Here is a 21218-nt window from a genome sequence, read left to right as displayed (position 1 = left end):
CCCCGGCTGTATCTATTTGATTATGACAGGTTGCCATATGGTGAAAGTTTTGCAAGGAATACTGATGTTTAGCTAGAATAATGTTTCTCTAACCATCATTTGGTTCTCTCTCTCTCTCTCTCTTTCTCTCTCTCACAAACTCTTATTTCCCCCAGACTCACTCCTACCAACACTTTAACTTTACAGACTAATCTATCTCTGTGTACACAGGTGATGCGTGTGCTCTCCTGTTGCTATGCTGAACAGGAAGTAGCCTATACAACACAGGGCAAACAGAACATTATAACAGTCTTAAGCTATAAGTCTCTGTTTGGGGTCACCTGTCAGTTCTGTGGTGATGGTAAAAAGTAATAAGTGTGGAAATGATGAGAATATTTGTCTTTCATCCTTCTGCTGTCAGAGATGCTCTGTCAAGCGTCCTCCTCCCGAGAGACACACACCTTCCCTTCTCGTTATCCCGAATGTCCGTCACTCTTCACTCTTCACTCTCCCCGGCCTGCTTCCTGTAGGCCTCGTTGAGCAGCTGTATCTCCTCCCGGTAGCCCGAGCTCTCCTGGGTCTGCCGCCGGCTGTTCTGCCGGTGAGCCTCCACCGTGTCAGGTATGGTGATGTTGATGGTGTCCGCCTCGGGGTTGCCTCCGCTGGGGATGAGCAGGGAGTAGGAGGCCGTCTCGTCCAGGTCGCAGGAGACGAAGCGGTTCTCCCGCCGCGAGTAGCGCAGCGAGGGCGAGCGAGTGTGAGCTGAGGACTGGCTGATGTTGGAGATGATGGAGACGCTGTCCATGGCCTCCTCGTTGTCGCAGATCTCCAGCACCTCCAGGTGGATCTTGACGTTGGTGTCCCCCATGCCGGCTCCCAGACCCAGACCCAGACCCATGTCCATGCCCAACCCAAAGCCGCTGACGTTACAGTCTCTGTCCTGGCCTCCTGACGCTGGCTCGTCCGCACTGCAGGGCTGGTGGCCCACTGATTTGGAGCGATACACTTCCACCTGATGAGTCAGAAGGGAAAATGTATGAATTGAGTAGGACGCAAAAAGTCATATGACTCCCACAAAGGATTTGTGTTAAAGATGAAAGCTATAGTCAGGAAATAGATCAGCATAAGGACGCATGGAAGCATGAAGAAAAACAGCTAGTCTGACTCTGTCTAAACTCAAATATCCACCTAGAATCTGTAAATCATTAACATATTACATTTTGTGTTTCTTTAATGCATATGAAAACGGAAATGTTAAGACAACCAGTGTGATTTTGGTTAACAAAACAAAATACAGAACGTGACTCTCCGTTGTAACAACACATCTTATCAAGAAAAGCAATAAGTGCCCTTTGCTAAATGTCAAACACTTCCTTGGGTTAAGGAATGTCAGGTAAAGATTACCATGAATTAAACTGTAATATTTTAGACGAGACTGTGCTTAGGGTTGGTTACCTTCCTGGCGTTGTTGGGGGAGATTTTGAGTCCGTCACTGCTAACCTCATAGGTGGAGAGAGAGAGGGTCTTCCCTGTGGGTGCTTGCAGGGATACCGTGCCCTGAAAGGCGCACAGGGGGATCGACAGACCACCTGATGATCGCTGGATAGGGAGAACCAGAGAAAAATCTATTTTAGTCAACGTCCAACACAACAACTTTACCTGAGAATAATATTACATTTTACTTTCCATCTTGGCTGCTCAGCATGTCGTTTAGAAGACGTACAAAGTGTGCAAAGCCCCTTTGCACCTTGCTCCTTTATCATGTATGTTAAACCACATACATGACTGTGTTGACCAACCATTTCTATCCCAAGAGTTGATGCTGCTCATATGCAAGTGCCGTGTCAACAGCAATTTGCTGGTAAAATACAATGTCAGGACACCATGCATATGCTACCAAATACCTTTCATGTCACAGCAAACAGATTGAAGCATGATCTATGAGCTATTTAGCTATTATCATAATGTTTTAAGAATGTATTCAATCTGAATAATTGAATATCACTGTATAAAGCATAACTCAAATTTCCTCTAGATTTCTTTTCAGTTTGACATATTTTTTTAAAAATTATTGCAGGGCTATATATCATTGCCATTTTTTATCATGTTTTCGAGGCATATTTTTGTTTTTGTTTACACCAAGATTCATTTACCATCAGAGCATGCCTCTGTCAACATGATGTGTTTGAGACAAGGTATATTGCTGGCATGGGAAAGGGGATAGTACCCTGCCGTGCAACAGTAGGGAGACTGTGGCAAGTCTCATTAAACTATCTAAATTATTTAGATTAGTTCAATGTAATGATTGTGATATGACGCACAATGGAAACAAAGATGGATCCTACTGATTTTGGCAATCCCCTGATGTTCCATCTAGCACCACAATAACATTTCGAAAATGGATATCCATGGTGCTCAGGGCATGTATCCAAATAACGATTTTTGATCCCCTGACTATTTATGGAGCTCCCCCTCAAATGACAACAAGGTTTCACTTTCTGTCTGCAGTGAAATATCTCTTGACACTAACTCTTTAATCAGACATTTATGGTTCACAGAAAATACAGTATTTTGGCATTCTTCTGACTTCTCATCTGTCTCTGCTATGAGGTAGAAATGTGTAGTTAAGATTTCAAGTGTTTGATGGATAGACATACAATTTGGTAAAGACCTTTTCATCTATCGCCATTGTCCAGTCCAAATTTTAATTTGTGACCAAATACTTATCAAAAATAATTACATAATGCAAAGCTAATACATATAGTTTACTGATAACATGCTAAACAAAGATGGCGAACATGGTTATAAGTGCAAACAATCTGAATGTTAGCATTCTTATTGTAAGCATGTATAAGCAAGCTAAATGTAGCATTTAGTTCACAGCACTACTGTTCCAAAGTAAACTGTCACAGAGCTGCTAGCATGGCTGAAAACGATAGTTACGTAGGTAACTACGGTTCTATGAATTCTGGATGACCGCCAGAGGCAGTGCTTAACACTGGATGTTATCCATCGCGCATGCGCAGGTCGAGTATATAATATAAACAAAGTCACGTGTGACCGGGGATGACGTCGGGACGCCCGTCTATATAAGTCCACGTCACTTCCCAAAATGTCCCTTCAGAATCTTATCGCAAGATTCCGAGTGACAAAGAACTCTGGTGGTCATCCAGAATTCATAGAACCGTAGTTACCTACGTAACTATCGTTCTATTTCATTCTTACTGACCGCCAGAGGCAGTGCTTAACACTGGATGACTATTACCAACGTTGTCACGAGGAATCCTGTACCCACCTATTAGGAAGGGCCTGAGGGTTCCTGGAAAACAGCTGCAGCCACTGCGTGGCGAGCAGCTACATTGACCCTGTAAAAACGGGCAAAGGTGCACGCTGAAGCCCAGGAGGCCGCTGCACAAATGTCACTTAGAGGCACTCCTCTTAGTGCTGCCCAGGAAGTGGAGACACTCCTGGTGGAATGGCCTCTGACGTTAGGAGGCAAAGGCAGTCCTCTTGACTCGTATGCCTCCTCAATTACCTGAGGTAATAACATTGCGCCTTGATCTTGCCTCTTGCTTTTATATCCGTCGCATCCCTGTTTGTTTTCATATGGAGGCTTCGTCGATGTGACGTCACTTCACGTGCGCACTGGATTGTGGGTCAGAATTGCCCAAATAGGATGCAGTTTTCAACACTAACAATCTTGGCCGCATGAAGTAGGACATCCGGGTACTTCTAACCATCCTAAATCTGGCCTCAAGAATCGGGACATCCTAAATCTTCTTTCTACATACTATATAGTAGAAAGTATGCGATTCGGAACGCAACCTTTGTTTATATTATATACTCGACCTGCGCATGCGCGATGGATAACATCCAGTGTTAAGCACTGCCTCTGGCGGTCAGTAAGAATGAAATAGAACTCTTTGTTTACCTATAATCTAACACATGATTCAGAGGCTTCTGTCATTCTGCTTACAAATCCTGCGATGTTTGCAGTATATCAATTCTGGTTGTGTTATTTTCTGGTCCACCAAAAATCAATTGTTTTTTTTTGTCTTTTTCATTCTTCACCTTGTAACATATTGGTACATTGGTTCAAAATGACAGTTTTGGATGTGTTCTCAGAGTGGCAAACGGGTTCCAGTTTCCAACATCTGAATGCCCATTACATCTCTGTTTCCCCTGTGGGATAATGCTTGTGATCACGCCCCCAGCTCTGTGTCTGCTAACACAGTGTAAAGTCACGGAGAGGGTAAAGATGTCTTTAAGCTCTAATTCAACCTCTCCCTGTGGAGGCTGAGGGCCACAAGGGCTGGGACTAAGGAGGGCTTACGCCGGGTAATGACATCTAGCCGGCTAATAAGGAGCAAAACACAGCCAGGAAATAGTACAACAAAACACTAAATTGTAAGGCTTTGCTTTTATCTGTTGTTTGGCTGAGTGTGTATATATATAGCTTGTATATGTGTGTGTGTGTGAGCTAATTTTAATCTTTATGTTTTGCTAGATCTGTGTGGCTTAATGTTTTATTATTGTCTTCTTTGTTGTTTTTATGTTACGTTTGTATATGCGGTGTGTGACTGCACATGCATACTGTAATTGTGCTTGTAAATACTTTTATATATTGATCTCATTCAATGAATAAGGCCGAAGGGAGTGTAGTATACATTGTGTGCTGCTAAGAAACTGACAAGTATAGGGCACACACGCACACACACACACACACACACACACACATGCTGCGTGGATGTTCCACCCTCTGGTGATATTCAAGCCAAAATATTATAAGTGGAGCAGAGATAAAATAGAAGAGAAACAGAGATGAAGTGTGTATATGTGTTTCCATCAAGTGTCTTTGTGTGTGCACATGCATGTGTCTGAGTCTGTTCATGTTCAAATTGTTTTAAACACACACATTTTTGTGTGTTTAAAACAAGCTAATAGTGTAACTGCTCCAAATGTCACAATCACTGTTGTCAGTTTTAAATATAATGCCTGAGGCTGCTCAGCTGTCTCTCAGGGACAGAATATAGCTGTTTTCTCATCTGTTTCCATCTCTAAAGCCAGAACACATAAATCAGTAAACCTATAATGTTTGAATGCTGTTTAAAAATTAAATTGCCTGGGAGATATATTAAAAATGGATTAGCAGATAGTGGTTTATGTGCCTGTCTTGAGCAGTGTTGTTTACAGTTAGAGCTATTTGACTTTGCATCTACTGCATACTATGAGTGACTGGTACAGCAAATGGTACACTTATGAACACAACTTTGGGTCTTGGCAGAAAGACAAAAACTGCAGTATGTGTCTGATTGAGATTGAACTAAAACCTGAGTAGAAAAAAGGATTGTGTTGAATTTCACATTCAATTTTAACTCCAATTGTATATCACTTCACAGCCAGGCAGGAAACATTGACAAAATCCCGTGAAGGAGCTAAACACTGCCCTTTAAACCAGCCAAGCCAAAAGACTGAATCAATGATTAGAGCTGGGCTTTGAGAGGTGGTCTAATTTAAGAGTGTCTGTGGAGCAGCAATAAAGGAATATTTGTTTTTTCTAAACACAGACTGACTGACATTGGTTACTGAAATGGTATGCTGCTGATTGTATCTTGATTGATTGCTGTGTTAGTCAGAATCCATTAAGGCTAAGCACAAACTATAGATATGCAGAGGAGAGAGAATTTTAACAATTTCATCTAAATCACAAAGCTCCAACCTCTGTCCAGTCAAAAACAAAGAGGCCTTTTCACAAGTGCAGAACAGCCCCACAGAGTCACAGACCAAAAAGAACAACAAGTCAGACCAACGTCTTTCATCTTGCATCCTAGCCTGCCAGCTGTGTGTCTGATTAAAGTTAATTTCCTTTTGAACAAAATGCAAACACAGAAAGGAAGATTCAAAAATCCATCCATTCTATGGTCCATGGAGACCTGATTCAATGATCCTCTCCAGAGTACATCACCATATGTTGCATGCAAAAGGCAGCAGTTGTGTGACTAGTTTAGATAAGCAAAAGAGTGTGAATGTGGAGGACAAATGGATGCCAGGCAGCCTTAATCCACAGCATGACAGATACAAATGACTTCATTTTATGGTTCAACAACAAGGCTAATAAGCCTTAAGCTCTGCACGCTGGTATACCTGTCTGGGTGTTCTCTCCGATTTACTCCTGCACCACTCCCAGTCTGTCAGCTCAATTTTGCGACAGTCTTCGTGCGACAGCCTCCTCTCAGAGCCCTCGAACACAGACGACGTGTCAGTGAGATTGTGATCCTGATGAGAAAGCAGTGCAGGGACACAAGGGAAGATTCCATCATCTCTGTGGCTCTGGTGAGGGAGTGAAGGACAATCAGCCAGCACCTCTCTTGCTTCCAACAAAAGATCTGCATGAGAGGAGCTGTCTACAGGGCGGGTGGTGCTGAAATCAAAACCGGGCCCCATGCTGGAGAGCCCGCCACTTTCTAGTGCGTCGAGGCGGTTGGTATTAGGGAAGTCACAGTTAAAGAGACTGTGGTAGGCAGGCTTCTCAAGGGGGGGACTGTTAGGAGACATGGTGGCATTCGACAACTTGTACACTCCGCAGCCTTGTTGGAAGGACAGGTTGAACTCAAATCTTCTTTTCATCACTGTAAAAAAAAAAGTTATAGAGAATCATTTTATTACACACTTGTGCAAAAAAATTAAAACTTAAAGTGGGACATTTGTTTTGGGGGGTTAGTTATGTGGAAACACACTTGATGGTGCTTTGTTAACATCATGGTTTACCTGAGGGTTCCTGCGTTGGATCTCGTTTGCAGTGGATGAAGCAGCCGCATGGCATGTGGATCCAACGCTCAGACAGCACAAATAAAGGCGTGACGGCAGGGGCAAGCAGGGTGAGGAAGAAGCTCAGGGTCTCCAGGGATGAGCTGCGTGCCTTCAGTGCGTGGCGTACCAGCACCAAAGTCTTTGAATGGCAGGAAAAGGTAAATGATTTCAGTTAGTAGTCACTGATTCAGTATGCCAGAGAAAGGGAGTGGAGTGAGACACATGACTGGAAGTGAATTACAATGGTCCAACCATACTGGGCTTTTTTTTCTTTCTTATTCTAATATATGCAAGCAGTTTGAGCCAAAATGCATCATGATGAGAGAGTTGCACTATTTCACTGTGTAAAGCCTGGTCAATTTAAAATAAATCTATACCTTTCAAGGCTTATGCATGATTACCTTTCTGAATAGTGTTTGTATGGCCCAGCCATTGTGATCAGTGAGCTGGTTGAAAATTGTGTTGATATTGACATGACCTCTACAGCTTTGTAGAAAAGTGACTGTGTACACAGATAAAAATGAAATATATTCAAATAATTAGTTGTTTAACGTGTGTGTTGCTTTGAAAATAAAACTACAAAAGGTTTTTACATATACAGTAAGTAGCATTTATTGTATTTCTGATCACGAGAAATGTTGACATTTTCTGTATTTATCATATCCAGGGATTTTTTTCCCTTTTTTCGGTATTGCAAGTTTGGAATGCCAATTATGTTTGCCCATCAGTGTCTGCTGGCTGCACACCGTTTATCAACAAAGAATTATATTTTCTTTGTCTGAGCAAGAACAAGTGTCTGTAACAGCAGCTCTCTTCATGTGGCGCACAGCATTTTACAATGCAACCCAATGAATGTATTGACTAAAACCTGCCAACTCTGCTTCCCAGGGCCTAGCGGCAATGTTAATTTAGTGGGACACACAGGCTGTGTGTTTTTCTAAGCATCGATGTTTAACTAATTTAATGAGACCACACAGCATGATGGCTGGCTTCAAAGCTTTAAAGATAACTGTTTATTAATACATTGAATACTACTTGAAAAATACATGCAGGATTACCCAAAGTTGCCTCAAGGGGCATACAAGGTTTATTAATGGGTCTCCAACTAAGAAAGAATAATTGAATGTATTGTTTTCTTCCGAAGGGAAGATTGTATACATATCTGACTTGAGATTTCTGTTAGTTTTGTCCACATTATTAACCCTTAAAGCTCATAGCCAAATAGTGGCATGATGGGGATGTATGGAATCAAAATGTAAATCCATCTTGTGCAACTTAATCATACATTAGATTCAAGAGTTTGACACCTCTTTGTCGCTGCCATGAGGTAAAACAGCTTACTTAAGTTCTTTATGATGCATTTGGGTAAAATATATATCTGGACGATCCCATAGCTTAGTACTACATTATCTCCTATACTTAAATCACCAACTGGAGTAAGTTTAAGTAAGTTTTTTGAGGAAGCCAAGTGAGACAACACCTTTAATCTACATGTTTATTGGAAGGTGGGGGACAGAAAAGGGTAGGCTACGTTGCAGCTTGTATTTAAAGGGGACATATTATGAAAAACCAAACATTGCAGGTGTTTGGGCACACTGTTTAGGTTAATGGGGTCCCTACCACCACACACAAGCTTCAAAAAGACAAATATGTCAGTTTCTTCTGGGATGCTTATTTCGAAAAAGAGGGGGTTTGAAGGTCTGTTCCAAAAAACACCAACTGATGACGAAATTGGTCGGTTTTCATTAAAGAGGACCTATTATACTACTTTTCTGGTCTTAATTTCTTGTTTTACACTGCTATAGAGCAACCTGACATGAATCACATCACAAAAAACTATGTAGATTTTCGGGAAGCTCTTTCTCTTATTTTGGCGATCCAGCACGTCCTGTCAACACTTGAGTGTGTGTGCTTCGGCTCCCTCCGCCTGTGCTTCGGCAATCTCCGCTCCCCTCCCCCCCTCCTGCAAACCCCACTCCGTTGTGATTGGTTACCTTCCTTCCGGAACACTTTCAGTGGCGGGAAGCGCGAGCATGGACCTATAAGGGCGCGAGGCAGACGCGAACAGGGAAGTGACAGCATTACCATACATGGAAACATCCGCGTGGTGACGTCACAAAGTTGTATGCGACGTCACAAATTATGAAAGGGTAGACCGCTTTGAAGACGTGACTTCTCGACTGGCTAGAATAGTGTTTAGTGCTCTGCACAGACACCCCAGACGGTCAGCAGGGAATATGTCGAAATGCATGTAAGTCATTATTTGATAATTTAGTATGGTAAAGCATGACTATGAATCATCATAACAACGTTTATAGGTCATAAAAGTCAAAAAGCATCATAGGTCCTCTTTAACATAAATACTCCCACGGGAAAGCTCGCCAGAAACTCGGCAGTTGATTGGCAAACCAAGACGCCCCATTGGTAACCACACACACCTGGAACTGCACCTGCTAATGCAACAACAGAGCAGAAGCAAGCTGCAGTGTTAGCTTATCCTCAAGCTACCATCACACCCCAGCCTCGAAGCAGACCGGGGCTTAATGGATTTACTGAGAGACACCATCTCTCCTCTGGAAATGTAAGTAGTCCTATTTAAAAAACAAATCTGTCCGTTAATGAGTTCAATGTGTGTAATGTGCTTTGATTTATCCCTCCTATAATAACCAACGCCGACTGAAACGAGATAATGCCACTGGGTTAAGTAGTTAGCGTTAGCGTCCGCTAGCTTAACCGTTAGCTTTATGCTAACGTTTAGATCTGTGAGTCCGTTCGTGACAGCCCCTGTGTGAAAAACAGACGGGGAAACTGTACGGTGTGTTGGAAACTGAATAGTATTTGTTTGTTGTTGACAGTGTGTAGTTATGCAAGCAGTCGTGGTACATGCAGCAGTAGGCCTATTACATCTCCAGTGTTTATGTACACTATAATAGACAGGAAGAATAGCCTCTTTCTTCCTGAAGAAAAAGTAAGTTGCCTCTGCTGCTGTTTGTTTCCTGTCCATTATATTTCAAAAAGAACACAGTATCACTCAGAACTCGTTGCTTCTTGAGCAAGGGCTATACTGAACTTATTAGTAGCCTATCTTATTTAATAATCAAAGAAAAAATATATTTTCAGTTAGTAGCTTTGCCATAACTACAGATATATGATGTATATTCCAGCTAGGCTACATGATATAACATTGAATGTGTCATGTTTTACAGATATGAGTGACCTGACGGACCACACTATCTGTTCCATCAGAGGAGACTGTTCAATGGGTGAGACAGGTGGTCTTCTTCAGGGCCCACCAGCAACAACTGGACAGTTACATACAAGTTATGGCTTTGCTTCTGTTTGATATGTACACTTTATATTTCCATTTCACTGGCTATGAATAAACTGCTTTATTTTTAAGTATGGTAAATGAGCAGGGCGGTGCATGCACGCCCATGTAGATCTGACCAGTCAGAGCAGACTAGGATTTTTGCGAAGGGGGGTAGATGTCAATATCAACCTTTTGAGATAGAGAGCAGAAGAGGCTGGAAAAGGCGATGAAGAAATGGGTAATGGAAGAAAACTAATGGGTTTTTTTGAACAATAAACCATTAAAACCTTTTCTAGTAGACCTCGGAAATATACATTTAAACCCGTGTTTTTGCATAATATGTCCCCTTTAATGTAACTACAAGAGCTATTATAGCGCCTGGTCACTTTACCAGGACTTGCACACGCCTGTAATCTGTCCGACACCGCTCGTTCGCTCGCTCTCTCACTCACTCACTCTCTCACTCACACACCTCCTAATCGTTTTATTAAATTATACATTGTATTAAATGCACCCCACACCCCGACCGGAATGCACAACTAGCCGCTTAATGCCCAATACAGATTCGAATTCATTTACAATATAATTAGGGGACGTTTTATAGGCTATTTTAAGTTTCACGTTCACATGAGACACGACTCACACAATCAGTTAGTGCTTGACATACACACATACTTTCTATACATCCTTTTCGTTTAAGAACTAGGCCAAATGTTCATTATACAACACTACTTAAGACAACCCAGAACAACTTCAGTGGATACCAATGCAACTTAATCAAGGCACAATTAGCAATAAAATAACACAAAACATAACACACATAGCTACACGGACAGTTAAGGGAACAGTTAACCCGCGCCGGGAGAAGGTGTGTATTTTACTCACTATTTGTAGAGGAAGGCCATTAGCTGAAGATTGCCGCTACCAGCTAGCCACTCGGTGCGGACATAGTTCTCCCTGAAAGTGCGATAAACTTTCTTTCTCTCCACATGCATTGGCCTGCCTTCAGATTTGATTTTAATGGCTCCTCAATTGGCAGTTTGGTAAAATATTTTTTTACTACTCAAAATCTCCACCCTCCATAACTGTTCTTGCTAATATGATAACAATGCAAACATGCTAATCTCCCGCTATTGTTATTGTTGTTACATTTCAGTGACGTTGATAATGATGCTTTGTTTTGATTGATGTGAAGCCAAGGGCCGAGTGGCTTCCCTTGGCACCCTCATGTCACCCTTCTGACCAATCACAGGAGGGCAGTATCAAGACAATAGCCTCACCTGATTGGTCAATCCTTCTTTCTTTTTTTCACCAAGGGATGCCAGCTCGGGCTGGCTTCCTCGCGGACATACAGTGTGCAGTATCGTGTTTCGCCGCGTCTTCAGAATGTAAATGTAAAGGGGCGCTGTTTCGCGCATTGTGAAATGCTCAATGAGAGGAGAAAAATGGGGAAGAAATGACAGCAACACAGCACCAAATAATTACCGAAACTGTTAATAAAAATGTTTTTATTGGATGACAACTACAGCCTAAAAAACAGGGAAGCCTGGCTTCCCTTGGCCTCCGGGAGAAAACGCCACTGTGAGAACTGTTTAGGAATGCTGTTTTTGAGGGAATTGATGATAAGTTGTACTTTTATAGATTGTCTACAAAATCAGAGTATATAATTAAATAACACATAAATAAACAATTTGGACATTAAAAAAAAGAAAAAAAAATAATAATATCAAGCCAATTACATTAAATAGTTTGTTTGACAAGGGTATCTTAAAATGGCTCCGCGTTTTTAAAGGCAGTTGCTTTTGGCTTCAACTACACCGTTGATTTTATCACGCTGCATGCTTACCATCATGGGCATCCATAAAATGACTCGGACCACCGCCAGGATCATGGAGAATCGCTTTTGTGCAAAAACCGCTGGCGTGTCGTCCACAGCAGCTGTCCTCCTCCTGTTGACAGACACTGTGGACAGACCGCTATCCTCTATCTCCCGGAGCTCTGTCATAATTGAACTTGGGCTCAGCTCGTTGTAGGCACCGAAACTTTTATCCAGGCTGTCCCGGGAAAATGACTGGAGATCACAGAGGGGAGGGGAGCCACTCAATCCCCTCGCCATCTCCAATAGGCCGGGGTACAGCAAAGTCCGCTGGGGCTCCCTGGAGCACAGCAGCTGGTAGGTGAGCGGGATAAAGAAACATAGCAAGCCGCAGAAACACAGGGAATACAGAGAGAAAAGTAAGAGGATGTAAAAACTGTCGCTATCTGGGAAACACCCGAGAGAGGCCGGCGTAAAGCTGCCCCAACCGCACAGAGGTAACACACTGACGGCCAGGCTGACCGCCCACACACCGGCGATGGCCCACAACACTCGCAGGGACCGGCGGACGGACTGACACACTCCGAATCTCTTGGTGACATAAAAAGTGTACGCTGCTATGAGGCAAGCCTTCATATTGCTAGAAACACCCTGGAACACGTAGAGAAGTCCAGATAAAGTGCAGAGGCTGCTCGACCCTCCACCTCCGTCCGCATCCCACTGCAGGAGCATGAACAACGAGAGGGGCACCACGCTGAGCAGGTCGTCCACGGACATGGAAGCCACGATGAGACAAAGCGAGGTTTTTCTCCTCATCCGGAGGAGCGAGAGCAGCGAGTACGCGCCTCCGACCATGGTAGCTGTGGCGATGGTTACGCACAAGCCGAAGAGCAGCAGGCGAATTTGCCTCTCAACCCCCGCGAGTTCTGTCTCCTCATCGTAAGTGGCCGTGGAGAGGTAGCTCTGGTTGGGCGCCGGGGAGCTGAGGTGCGTCGTGGTGGTGGACATTTTCACTTTTAATTGGTCCAGATGTACCTGTAAAGTTTTACGGCGCTGCAGAGATGCGAGGATGGCACGCACAGCAGCACGCACCACATCTCCGTTCAAACCGCGCAACTACTGGGGGCACCTCTTGGCTCCAGCTGCCGATTTACGCGCTGTCGTCATCACCGTTTCGTCTCAGTCGGGGTTGGGCCAGACGTAGCCCACTACTCATACTACTACTACTACGACAGTGTCTGTGTTGTACTGGACCATTTCATCTGGCTGCGTTTTCATTTGTGGCATGGCTCGAACCTCACCTCAGGTCAAATGTTATACCAACCCCCTCTCCCTTTCTTCACAGCTCTCTCTCTCTCTCTCTCTCTCTCTCTCTCTCTCTCTGAGTGAAGGACACTTAACCACAACTGAATGCAAATGAAGAAAAATTTAGCTTTTAATGTTTTTTTCCCCCTAAACAAATCAACTTTGATTTTGTGTAAGGCTGACGTCACTTTTCTTTCTTTAAACAGCTACACAGTGACAAAGACACGCTGTGTTTAGCAGAATGGCTTTCCGTTTTTATTGTTCCATTGTCAAAACCTTCTTAACCTTATAGATTCGAGAGAAAAAAAACCTAAATGCCAGGGCTGAAATAATAAGGGGAACATTAATTGGATCAGATTTAAGTGGTGTCTTGTTGTCTTGTAGAGTAAGCAGCAGAGTTAACTGTAGGTACATGGGTGTCTGTTTGAATTTACTCATGTGTGCCATACTGCTGCAGTGGAGCAGGCCTCATGAGACCCAAAGAGGGCAAAGGACAGTATCAAGGCATAGACGCACTTTAAAAGAAAGTTATCCTTGCCTGACTGTGAACACTGAGTTATAGGAAACCATATTTATCCTGTAATAGTCAGGGGGCATGGGTTTTAAAATATAATTTAATGAGTGAATAAGGCGTATTTCAAACAGTCTGATGGTTGTGTTATGATTCGACAATAAAGCTGCATGGTTGGAGGGACAACACTGGCAGATGCAACCAACAAGAGCAAACAAAAAAAAAGGCTGTGACCCTGTGGCAGGACACAGGCAGATAAGTTTGTGTGCAAGTGTGTCCCTCCCATGTGTGTGTGTGTGTGTGTGTGTGTGTGCGTGTGTGTGTGCGTGCGTGCGTGCGTGCGTGCGTGCGTGCGTGTGTGTGTGTGTGTCCATGTCTTATTTTGTGGAATTGGCCTCGTCTCGTCCTTCCCTGGTGTTCAAGGATTTTGCGGCTGAAGGACTCCTCGGTTTGTTTGGATGTTTCATGGATGGATGGATCTACAGATAGCTCCTGTGTTCATCACTGGTGATAGATATTTGGACTGGTGCCCATTCTTGCAAATGAAAACATGAATCTGCACTATGACGGTCAGCCTACTTATTTAGCCCCCCCCCCCCCCCCACACACACACACTCCATCATGTCCTCACTGGCTGTATGATGTCACTATGCCGGAACTGTGTGTGTTGTTCGTCTTTCAGGCTCGTGCAACACATATCAACGCGAATGCTAACATGATTGTGAGTGCATCTGATTTCGGGTCTTGCACTTGAATTAGAGTTTGGGCTAAGTGACTTACAGCCCGTCTAATGACTGCACTCCTCTCTCTGGGGCCATAGAGAAACACAAGAGGACATAAACAATCCACAAGGGTGCATAAGTACACACACACACACACACACACCAGCTGAGCTCAGCATCACACACCAGGGTGACCTACTTTGTGTGTGTTTGTGAGTATTGCATGCAACAGTTTGTGCATGTTAAACCTTGTGCATGTGGTGGGAGTGGAGCTTTCTAAAGGTTTTCATTAATGATTGCAATGGGGAGGAAATAAAGTTTAGGGGACATGGTCTGTAAGAAAGTATGAAAAACTAATATGCTGTCAAGGTAAACTACCCTTTTTAAAAGGGTAACAACTCTTTTATTGTGTACCTTCATTTTGGGCGCGGGGTTATGGCAGGGGGGGCGCGGATGAATATGTAAAAAAAAGAAAAACTAAATTTCTTTTTTTTTTTTTTTTTTTTTTTATACTAAGATCACGGCATAGCTGGACACAAGTTCTTCTGCTTCGTTCCCCTCACTGCATTTAAATGCATTCAGTAAATTACAGAGAAATAGGTCTCGTTAAAGAAAAAGAGCACCAAGCCCAACCCAAAGGACCCTGCATACATTTTGTTTATTTTAAATTAATATTTTTATGGAAAATCCATGTGTCCTTCTTCAATAGCTTCTAATTCATCAGACCCAGTGTCTCCAAATTATTTGTTCACACAAAATTCCTCATATTTAGCCTCTTAATTGTCCTCTCAAAGTGCACCAGATTCATGCATTTCACTTTAAAAAGGTGAAAAAAAATCTCCCGGGGGGGCATACCCCCGGACCCCCCTAGGAGGGTCTGGTTCTCCACTGGCTACTATTCTCCTCCAGCAGGACATTGGAGGCACTAGCGAAAAAACACTGGCTATGTGAATGACATTTAACTAGTCAATAATTTGGGCAAGTCTGTCTGCCTATCTTTCTCACTCCGATGCACACTCAGTCAGTATTATCCATGCTTAAAGGAAGCAGGATTAAAACACTGGATTAAGATGTTAAAATGTATTAAATGAGTTTAAAAACGCACAAAGATGTTTAGAATGTTTCAAAAACATGTTTAAATTTGTAAAATATTTTTTTATTTTTTTTTGGGGGGGGGGGGGGGGGGCTCCGCTGAAATTTGTTCTCTGAGGGGGGGCTCACTCTCTCACACTTTGAAAACCCCTGGCCTAGTGCATACAAAATGAAAATAGACAAAACACGGCAGCATGTTTTTTTAGCTTTAATATCCTATTACATACAATTAGATGAGAGAAAATATATTTTTCCATCTGCAAACTGACACAGCCTGCTGCTACACAATGCTCAAATGATCAACAGATTGTTACCCTCTGCAAACCTGTTTGGTAAACACTATCAGAGCTTTCCATTCCTTTTAACTTGTGGAGCCCTTTTCAGTGATTAATGGTACATTACAGCTGTGCAGTGAGGCTTGGTATGATGCTGATGATTGTGCTTTTGTGTTACAGTAACACAGAAAGGGTGATGGCTAAAACCTGACAGTTTCACAACAGTGTGTCCCTTCATCGAGTAGTCCACTTCGATAAACATTTAATGGTCTCTCATGAAGTCAAATGAAATTGCATAAAAAGTAAGGAAGCGACCGAGAGATTGATTTGAGAGAAACGGCCATCTTACAACATCTAATAAATCATTCATACGTAACATTGGCTTGCAAATGAAACTGAAACCGTGGGAATGCAGTGAAGTAAAACATCATGGTGTGTCCCTGTCGCGATTCATCTGGTGTGGACCATGAAATGTGTGCAGTTAATCAATGATGGATGACTGTAATATGGTGTATTTAAATTAAATTCATATAGTTAGATGTCTGCATACATTATTGCACATATCACATGTGATTACTCTGTTGCTTAATGGACTCTGGCGTTGCATCCTCAATTTCACAACAGCACAGTTTGTAACTTTAAATTGTGAATCCACCCACACTTGCAAACACACACACACACACACACACACACACACACACACACACACACACACACACACTCAAATGCACACAGCACATGTTAACACAGCCTAAGTGCATCATTATCTTCAGTCAAATCAAATATTAATCGACCAGTACTTGACACAGAGATATGGAGACAGAAACAGAACGGAATATTATATTAGCATAAAAGAGAGATGTAAAACTGAATGAGGATTGATGGACGAGTTGTTTGCGTCATGAATGCATATGACCCAATCATTAACTCTTTGCTGAGATGCTCTTTGGGACAACAAAAATAGACATCTTAGGTTTGTCTAAGAGCCACTTTTAGAATTAGATTGACTGTGACAGCCAACATGTACTGTAGAAGAAAAAATGACCTTAGATGCTCTGCTCTAAACGAAAGCTGTTATAAACCAGCACATTACCAGCCCAAGACCAAAAATTGGCTGTTTGACTTGGTGAAGACCAAAGCAGAGCTAAAACAAGATTGGTTGTTTAACTTCAACTCATTGCAGCAATTGCTATTTTGGCAGCTGTTTGCAAATGCATCAGCAATAACTCCATACCCAGTGGATATGGAGGCAGCTTGTTAAGAGAGTGTCTGCACCCTACTGGCCAAACATTGACTTGTGCACCTTGAATTGACTACATTCATTCTCTTTATCTCTCTCTCTCTCTCTCTCTCTCTCTCTCTCTCTCTCTCTCTCTCTCTCTCTCTCTATCTCTCTCTCTATCTCTCTCTCTTATATATATAATATAAAAGAAACATGTAAAAAAAACAAATATCGCCCTCTTAACATGCAGCTCAAGATTGATACGTGATTAATAAGTGAAAATGCTAAATTAACAGTATATTTATTTTTTTCAGGGAAAAGAGAACAGTTTGCGTAGGGGAGAATGGGGTAATTTGTCACACGAGTAGGTTGTCACAATCGTTAAATCTCGGAACCAGAAGGCGCTGTCTGTTAAATTTTGGTATGTAAATATACACAACTGGGATCAGAGGTCACCTACTCAGGCTGTGTCTTGATTCAGGGGTTGCGGTCTTGGAACCGGCCTCGTAGGCTGCATTTGAAGACCGATTGCGTCATAGCGGCGCGCAAAGGCTGTCCCATTTGCAAGGCTCCTTGCAAGGCTCCTCATATGCGGTCGTGAAATGCAGCCTTCGTTTCACGGTTTTGAAGCAGTTTTGAAGGCTGCATCAGATGTATCCTTCGTGGCCCAACATATCCCAAGATTCATTGCGTTTTTTTCAGAGATTGCATAAAATAAAATAAAAAATAACAAAACAGCAACGTGTTGCTCCATCTTCTTAACTTTTATCTTCCTTTCTTTTTTTCTTGAACTTTTTTTTCTTTTCGTCTGGTAGACAACTTATTTTTCTTTTTTCCTCCGCTGACAGGGCTGTCTCCGTTGGCAGCAATCAGGGTTGCTAGGCAGCACAGGAGCGGCGAGTCGTCACGCAAGGTAACGGCTTGTTACGTAAACCGGAAATGCTCGTAAACGGAGACCTGCGGAGACCGTCTCGTTTAACAAGGCTCGTTGGCCTTAAAACCGGCCTTAAAATCGGCCTTCATAGGCTATAGCCTTCATAGACCGCGAGACTGCGTCCTACCAAGTGCGTGGTCTCTGAATCAAGACACAGCCATAGTCTTCCTTGGAGTTAGACTGCTGCATTTGAGGTGAGAGGACTGTTAGTGTTTTTCATGTCAAATTGAAAATATTTAGCTCCTCAGTATTTTTCTTCTAGGCTTTTACACAATGGGTTTATAACAAAACACTTGTTACCCTAAAACAGTGTGAAGGGTAAGCTATAATTTAGATTAGTTGTCAGATGGTTGTTGGCCTTGATGCTAGCAATAAATTCCAGTTGAGGTTGGTCGTCATATTTTTTGGGGGGTTGGTTGTCACATGTTATCCAAAGGGGGCAGCCAGGAAAGGAACCCAATAACAAAAGAAAAGGTAACACTTTACAATAAGGTACACAAAATTGTAGTAGCTACTACATACCTGCTACATAGATATGTGTTACCTACTACATAGGTTTTTTTTTTTTGTGCTACCTATGTGTTAGGTAGCACATAGGTTTTTTTTTGTTGTGCTACCTATGTGATAGGCAGCACATAGGTTTTGTTTTGTGCTACCTATGTGTTAGGTAGCACATAGGGTTTGTTTTGTGCTACCTATGTGTTAGGTAGCACATAGGGTTTTTTTTTTGTGTTACCTACTACATAGTTTTTTTTTTGTTGTGCTACCTATGTGTTAGGTAGCACATAGGGTTTTTTTTTGTGTTACCTACTACATAGTTTTTTTTTTGTTGTGCTACCTATGTGTTAGGTAGCACAAAAAAAACCCTATGTGTTAGGTAGCACATAGGTTTTTTTTTTATTGTGTTACCTACTACATAGGTTTTTTTTGTGCTACCTATGTGTTAGGTAGCACATAGGGTTTTTTTTGTGCTACCTATGTGTTAGGTAGCACATAGGGTTTTTTTTTGTGCTACCTATGTGTTAGGTAGCACATAGGTTTTTTTTGTGCTACCTATGTGTTAGGTAGCACATAAGGTTTTTTTTTGTGCTACCTATGTGTTAGGTCAACACAGTCTCACACCGGAAACGTCACAGTGCGACTGTGGTCCACGTCACATTCCCGTCTGTCACTGACGTGAAAGTCACCTTTGTCCGTCGTCTGCTGACGCAGAGTGGGTTCAATTCACTACAATGTAATCCATACCCGGTGATGTTTGACGTTGTGAGCTTCTTTCCTATTGGATAGTTTTTATGAAGATTTTCTGTGAAAATGGCCGACATTTTTTTTAATTCTGGGTGGAAAATATGATTTTTTTAGTATAGTTACGCCATTAAAAGTGTTTGTGTAAACATTTTTAGCAAGAAATGTGCATTCCACTTTCATAATCTTTGCTCGGTGAAAGTGTAGGATGTTTGGTTTGATAGTTATGACGAAGAATATTTCGCTATGTAATAACATGGTTGCTATGATGGTTGCTATGGACGCTGAGATCAGCAGCTCGCATGCTGCTTGAATCATGGCGGACAACGCTTCTCCTCTCATCGTCACCAGCGCATTTCAACAGGGATATTTTTCATGACTTTCAATCTACCGGTAATGTATTTTAGTATATTGTGTCGTGCTAAAATGCACGTTATTCTTTTCTGTACTCCTGGAAGCAGAGAACAGCAGCTACATTGTTCTTTTCCTAGTTTGTATTAGTTCACAAACTATTATTTTTGATCAATTTGCCTAATTTAATTTTATAATGGCACCTTGTGAGTATTTATTGTGTTTTTGTGATCGTTGGTGGTCCTATTGTCTGATTGCATTTCGTTTTATAATCTGTTAAAGCGGCAACGAGTAACTTTTAAATATCTTTTAAACAGCCTCATGTTTCCTCTCATAATCATAAATTACCTTTAACAGCAAACAAGTCCATCAGTGCAAAGAAAGACGTTTTTATATAGTTTTTATTACTGCATTTGATCTGGTCGTACACCCAGTCCGATTTTCGGTTCACGCGTGCATGCTCTATGGTCACATATCCGCATTGGTCGCAGATTTCAGTGTGGCGCAGGAACGCGATTTGAGAAGCCTATGGCTCCAGGTGAGGGAAGGGGAGCGGGAGACCAGATCCCAATTCACCAGATGTGGGACAAAGACTACGTTTGTGCGGGACAAAGTGCCGTTTTCTTTAGCAAAATAAACTCGTGTCACCACCGGTAATGCCAGAGACACGGCTTTCTATATTAAAAAACACTATCTTTAGATCAGCGCGCAGCAGTTAAGTTAGCTACTGTTAAACAAATAGAGTTAAGGCTGCGGCTTCACATTAAAAGCATTTCACTGGCTTCACATAAGCATTTCACTTGACAAACGTGAGTTGGCTTTTATTTTGAAGTAACAGAAAGGAAATGCTGAAGCAGGCAGCACCTTCACAGAGTCCAATGAGCCCAGCAGCCCCCCGACAGTGCGATACACACACACAGAGACAAACGGAGAGACGCACACTCACAGACTGCTGTCTCCACACAGCTATCGGATATAGGCTACCAGATTATAAAACACGCATTTAAAAAGGGGGGCTCACTTTCAATAACAATGCGGGACAACGTCTCAATTTGCGGGACGTGTGAAAAGTAATGGAAATGCGATCTGGTCACCCTAGAAGGGGAGCGGGAGCCTTGTTTGAGACAGTTATTTGTCGTCATAATTGATAACGGGGCTGAACCATCAAAGCAAAAAAAGAAAATGCAATGAAGAAAAGCAAAAAAGGGAGAGTGATAGGCGGGTGGGAGGGCGTTGCCAAGCAACGTATAGGCCTACACAATTTCACGGAGTGAACCTAGACTGCAGTGTTTACTCCTAAATGAATGAGCGGTAGCCTACTAAAGACTCGTTCAGCTCCGTGAGAGGTGACAATGCATCAACTCATTGCAATCAGGTGTGTTTAGCACTTACTGGCATTAGTAGATGCTGTGTCACCACCACTCTCACCGAGCCGAAAAGAGTCCACACACGGACACGCACCATATTGCTTCCTGATTATTTGAATCTTGCAGCCCTGCACGAGCAAGCAAACAGCTTCACGACAGCTGGCGTCGTAATAATACTACCGCTTTTGTTCAAAGGTGTCGCCAACGTGCCGACTTACTCGTAGTGCCTTTAAATGTTCATGATCTCTGATAATGATTTATTTTTATAATGTTCCTTTGTAA

The 21218-nt window shown here is 42.5% G+C and overlaps 1 protein-coding gene across 1 annotated transcript; it reads right to left on the bottom strand.

Moving 5' to 3' along the window:
• Positions 1 to 475: 475 nt before the first annotated feature.
• On the bottom strand, positions 476 to 12923 carry LOC307248393 (putative G-protein coupled receptor 149; the record flags this gene model as incomplete). The annotated part of the gene is made up of 5 exons (XM_080024791.1): positions 476 to 991; positions 1435 to 1578; positions 6124 to 6608; positions 6748 to 6928; positions 11946 to 12923. The coding sequence occupies 5 exons, from the start codon at positions 12921 to 12923 to the stop codon at positions 476 to 478; spliced, it is 2304 nt and encodes a 767-aa protein (XP_079880917.1).
• Between the last annotated feature and the right edge of the window lie 8295 nt (positions 12924 to 21218).

Source organism: Ammodytes marinus (genome assembly GCF_949987685.1).
Source record: "Ammodytes marinus genome assembly, chromosome: 3".
NCBI classification, from domain to species: Eukaryota; Metazoa; Chordata; class Actinopteri; order Uranoscopiformes; family Ammodytidae; genus Ammodytes; species Ammodytes marinus.
This window is presented reverse-complemented; position numbering and strand designations above follow the sequence as displayed.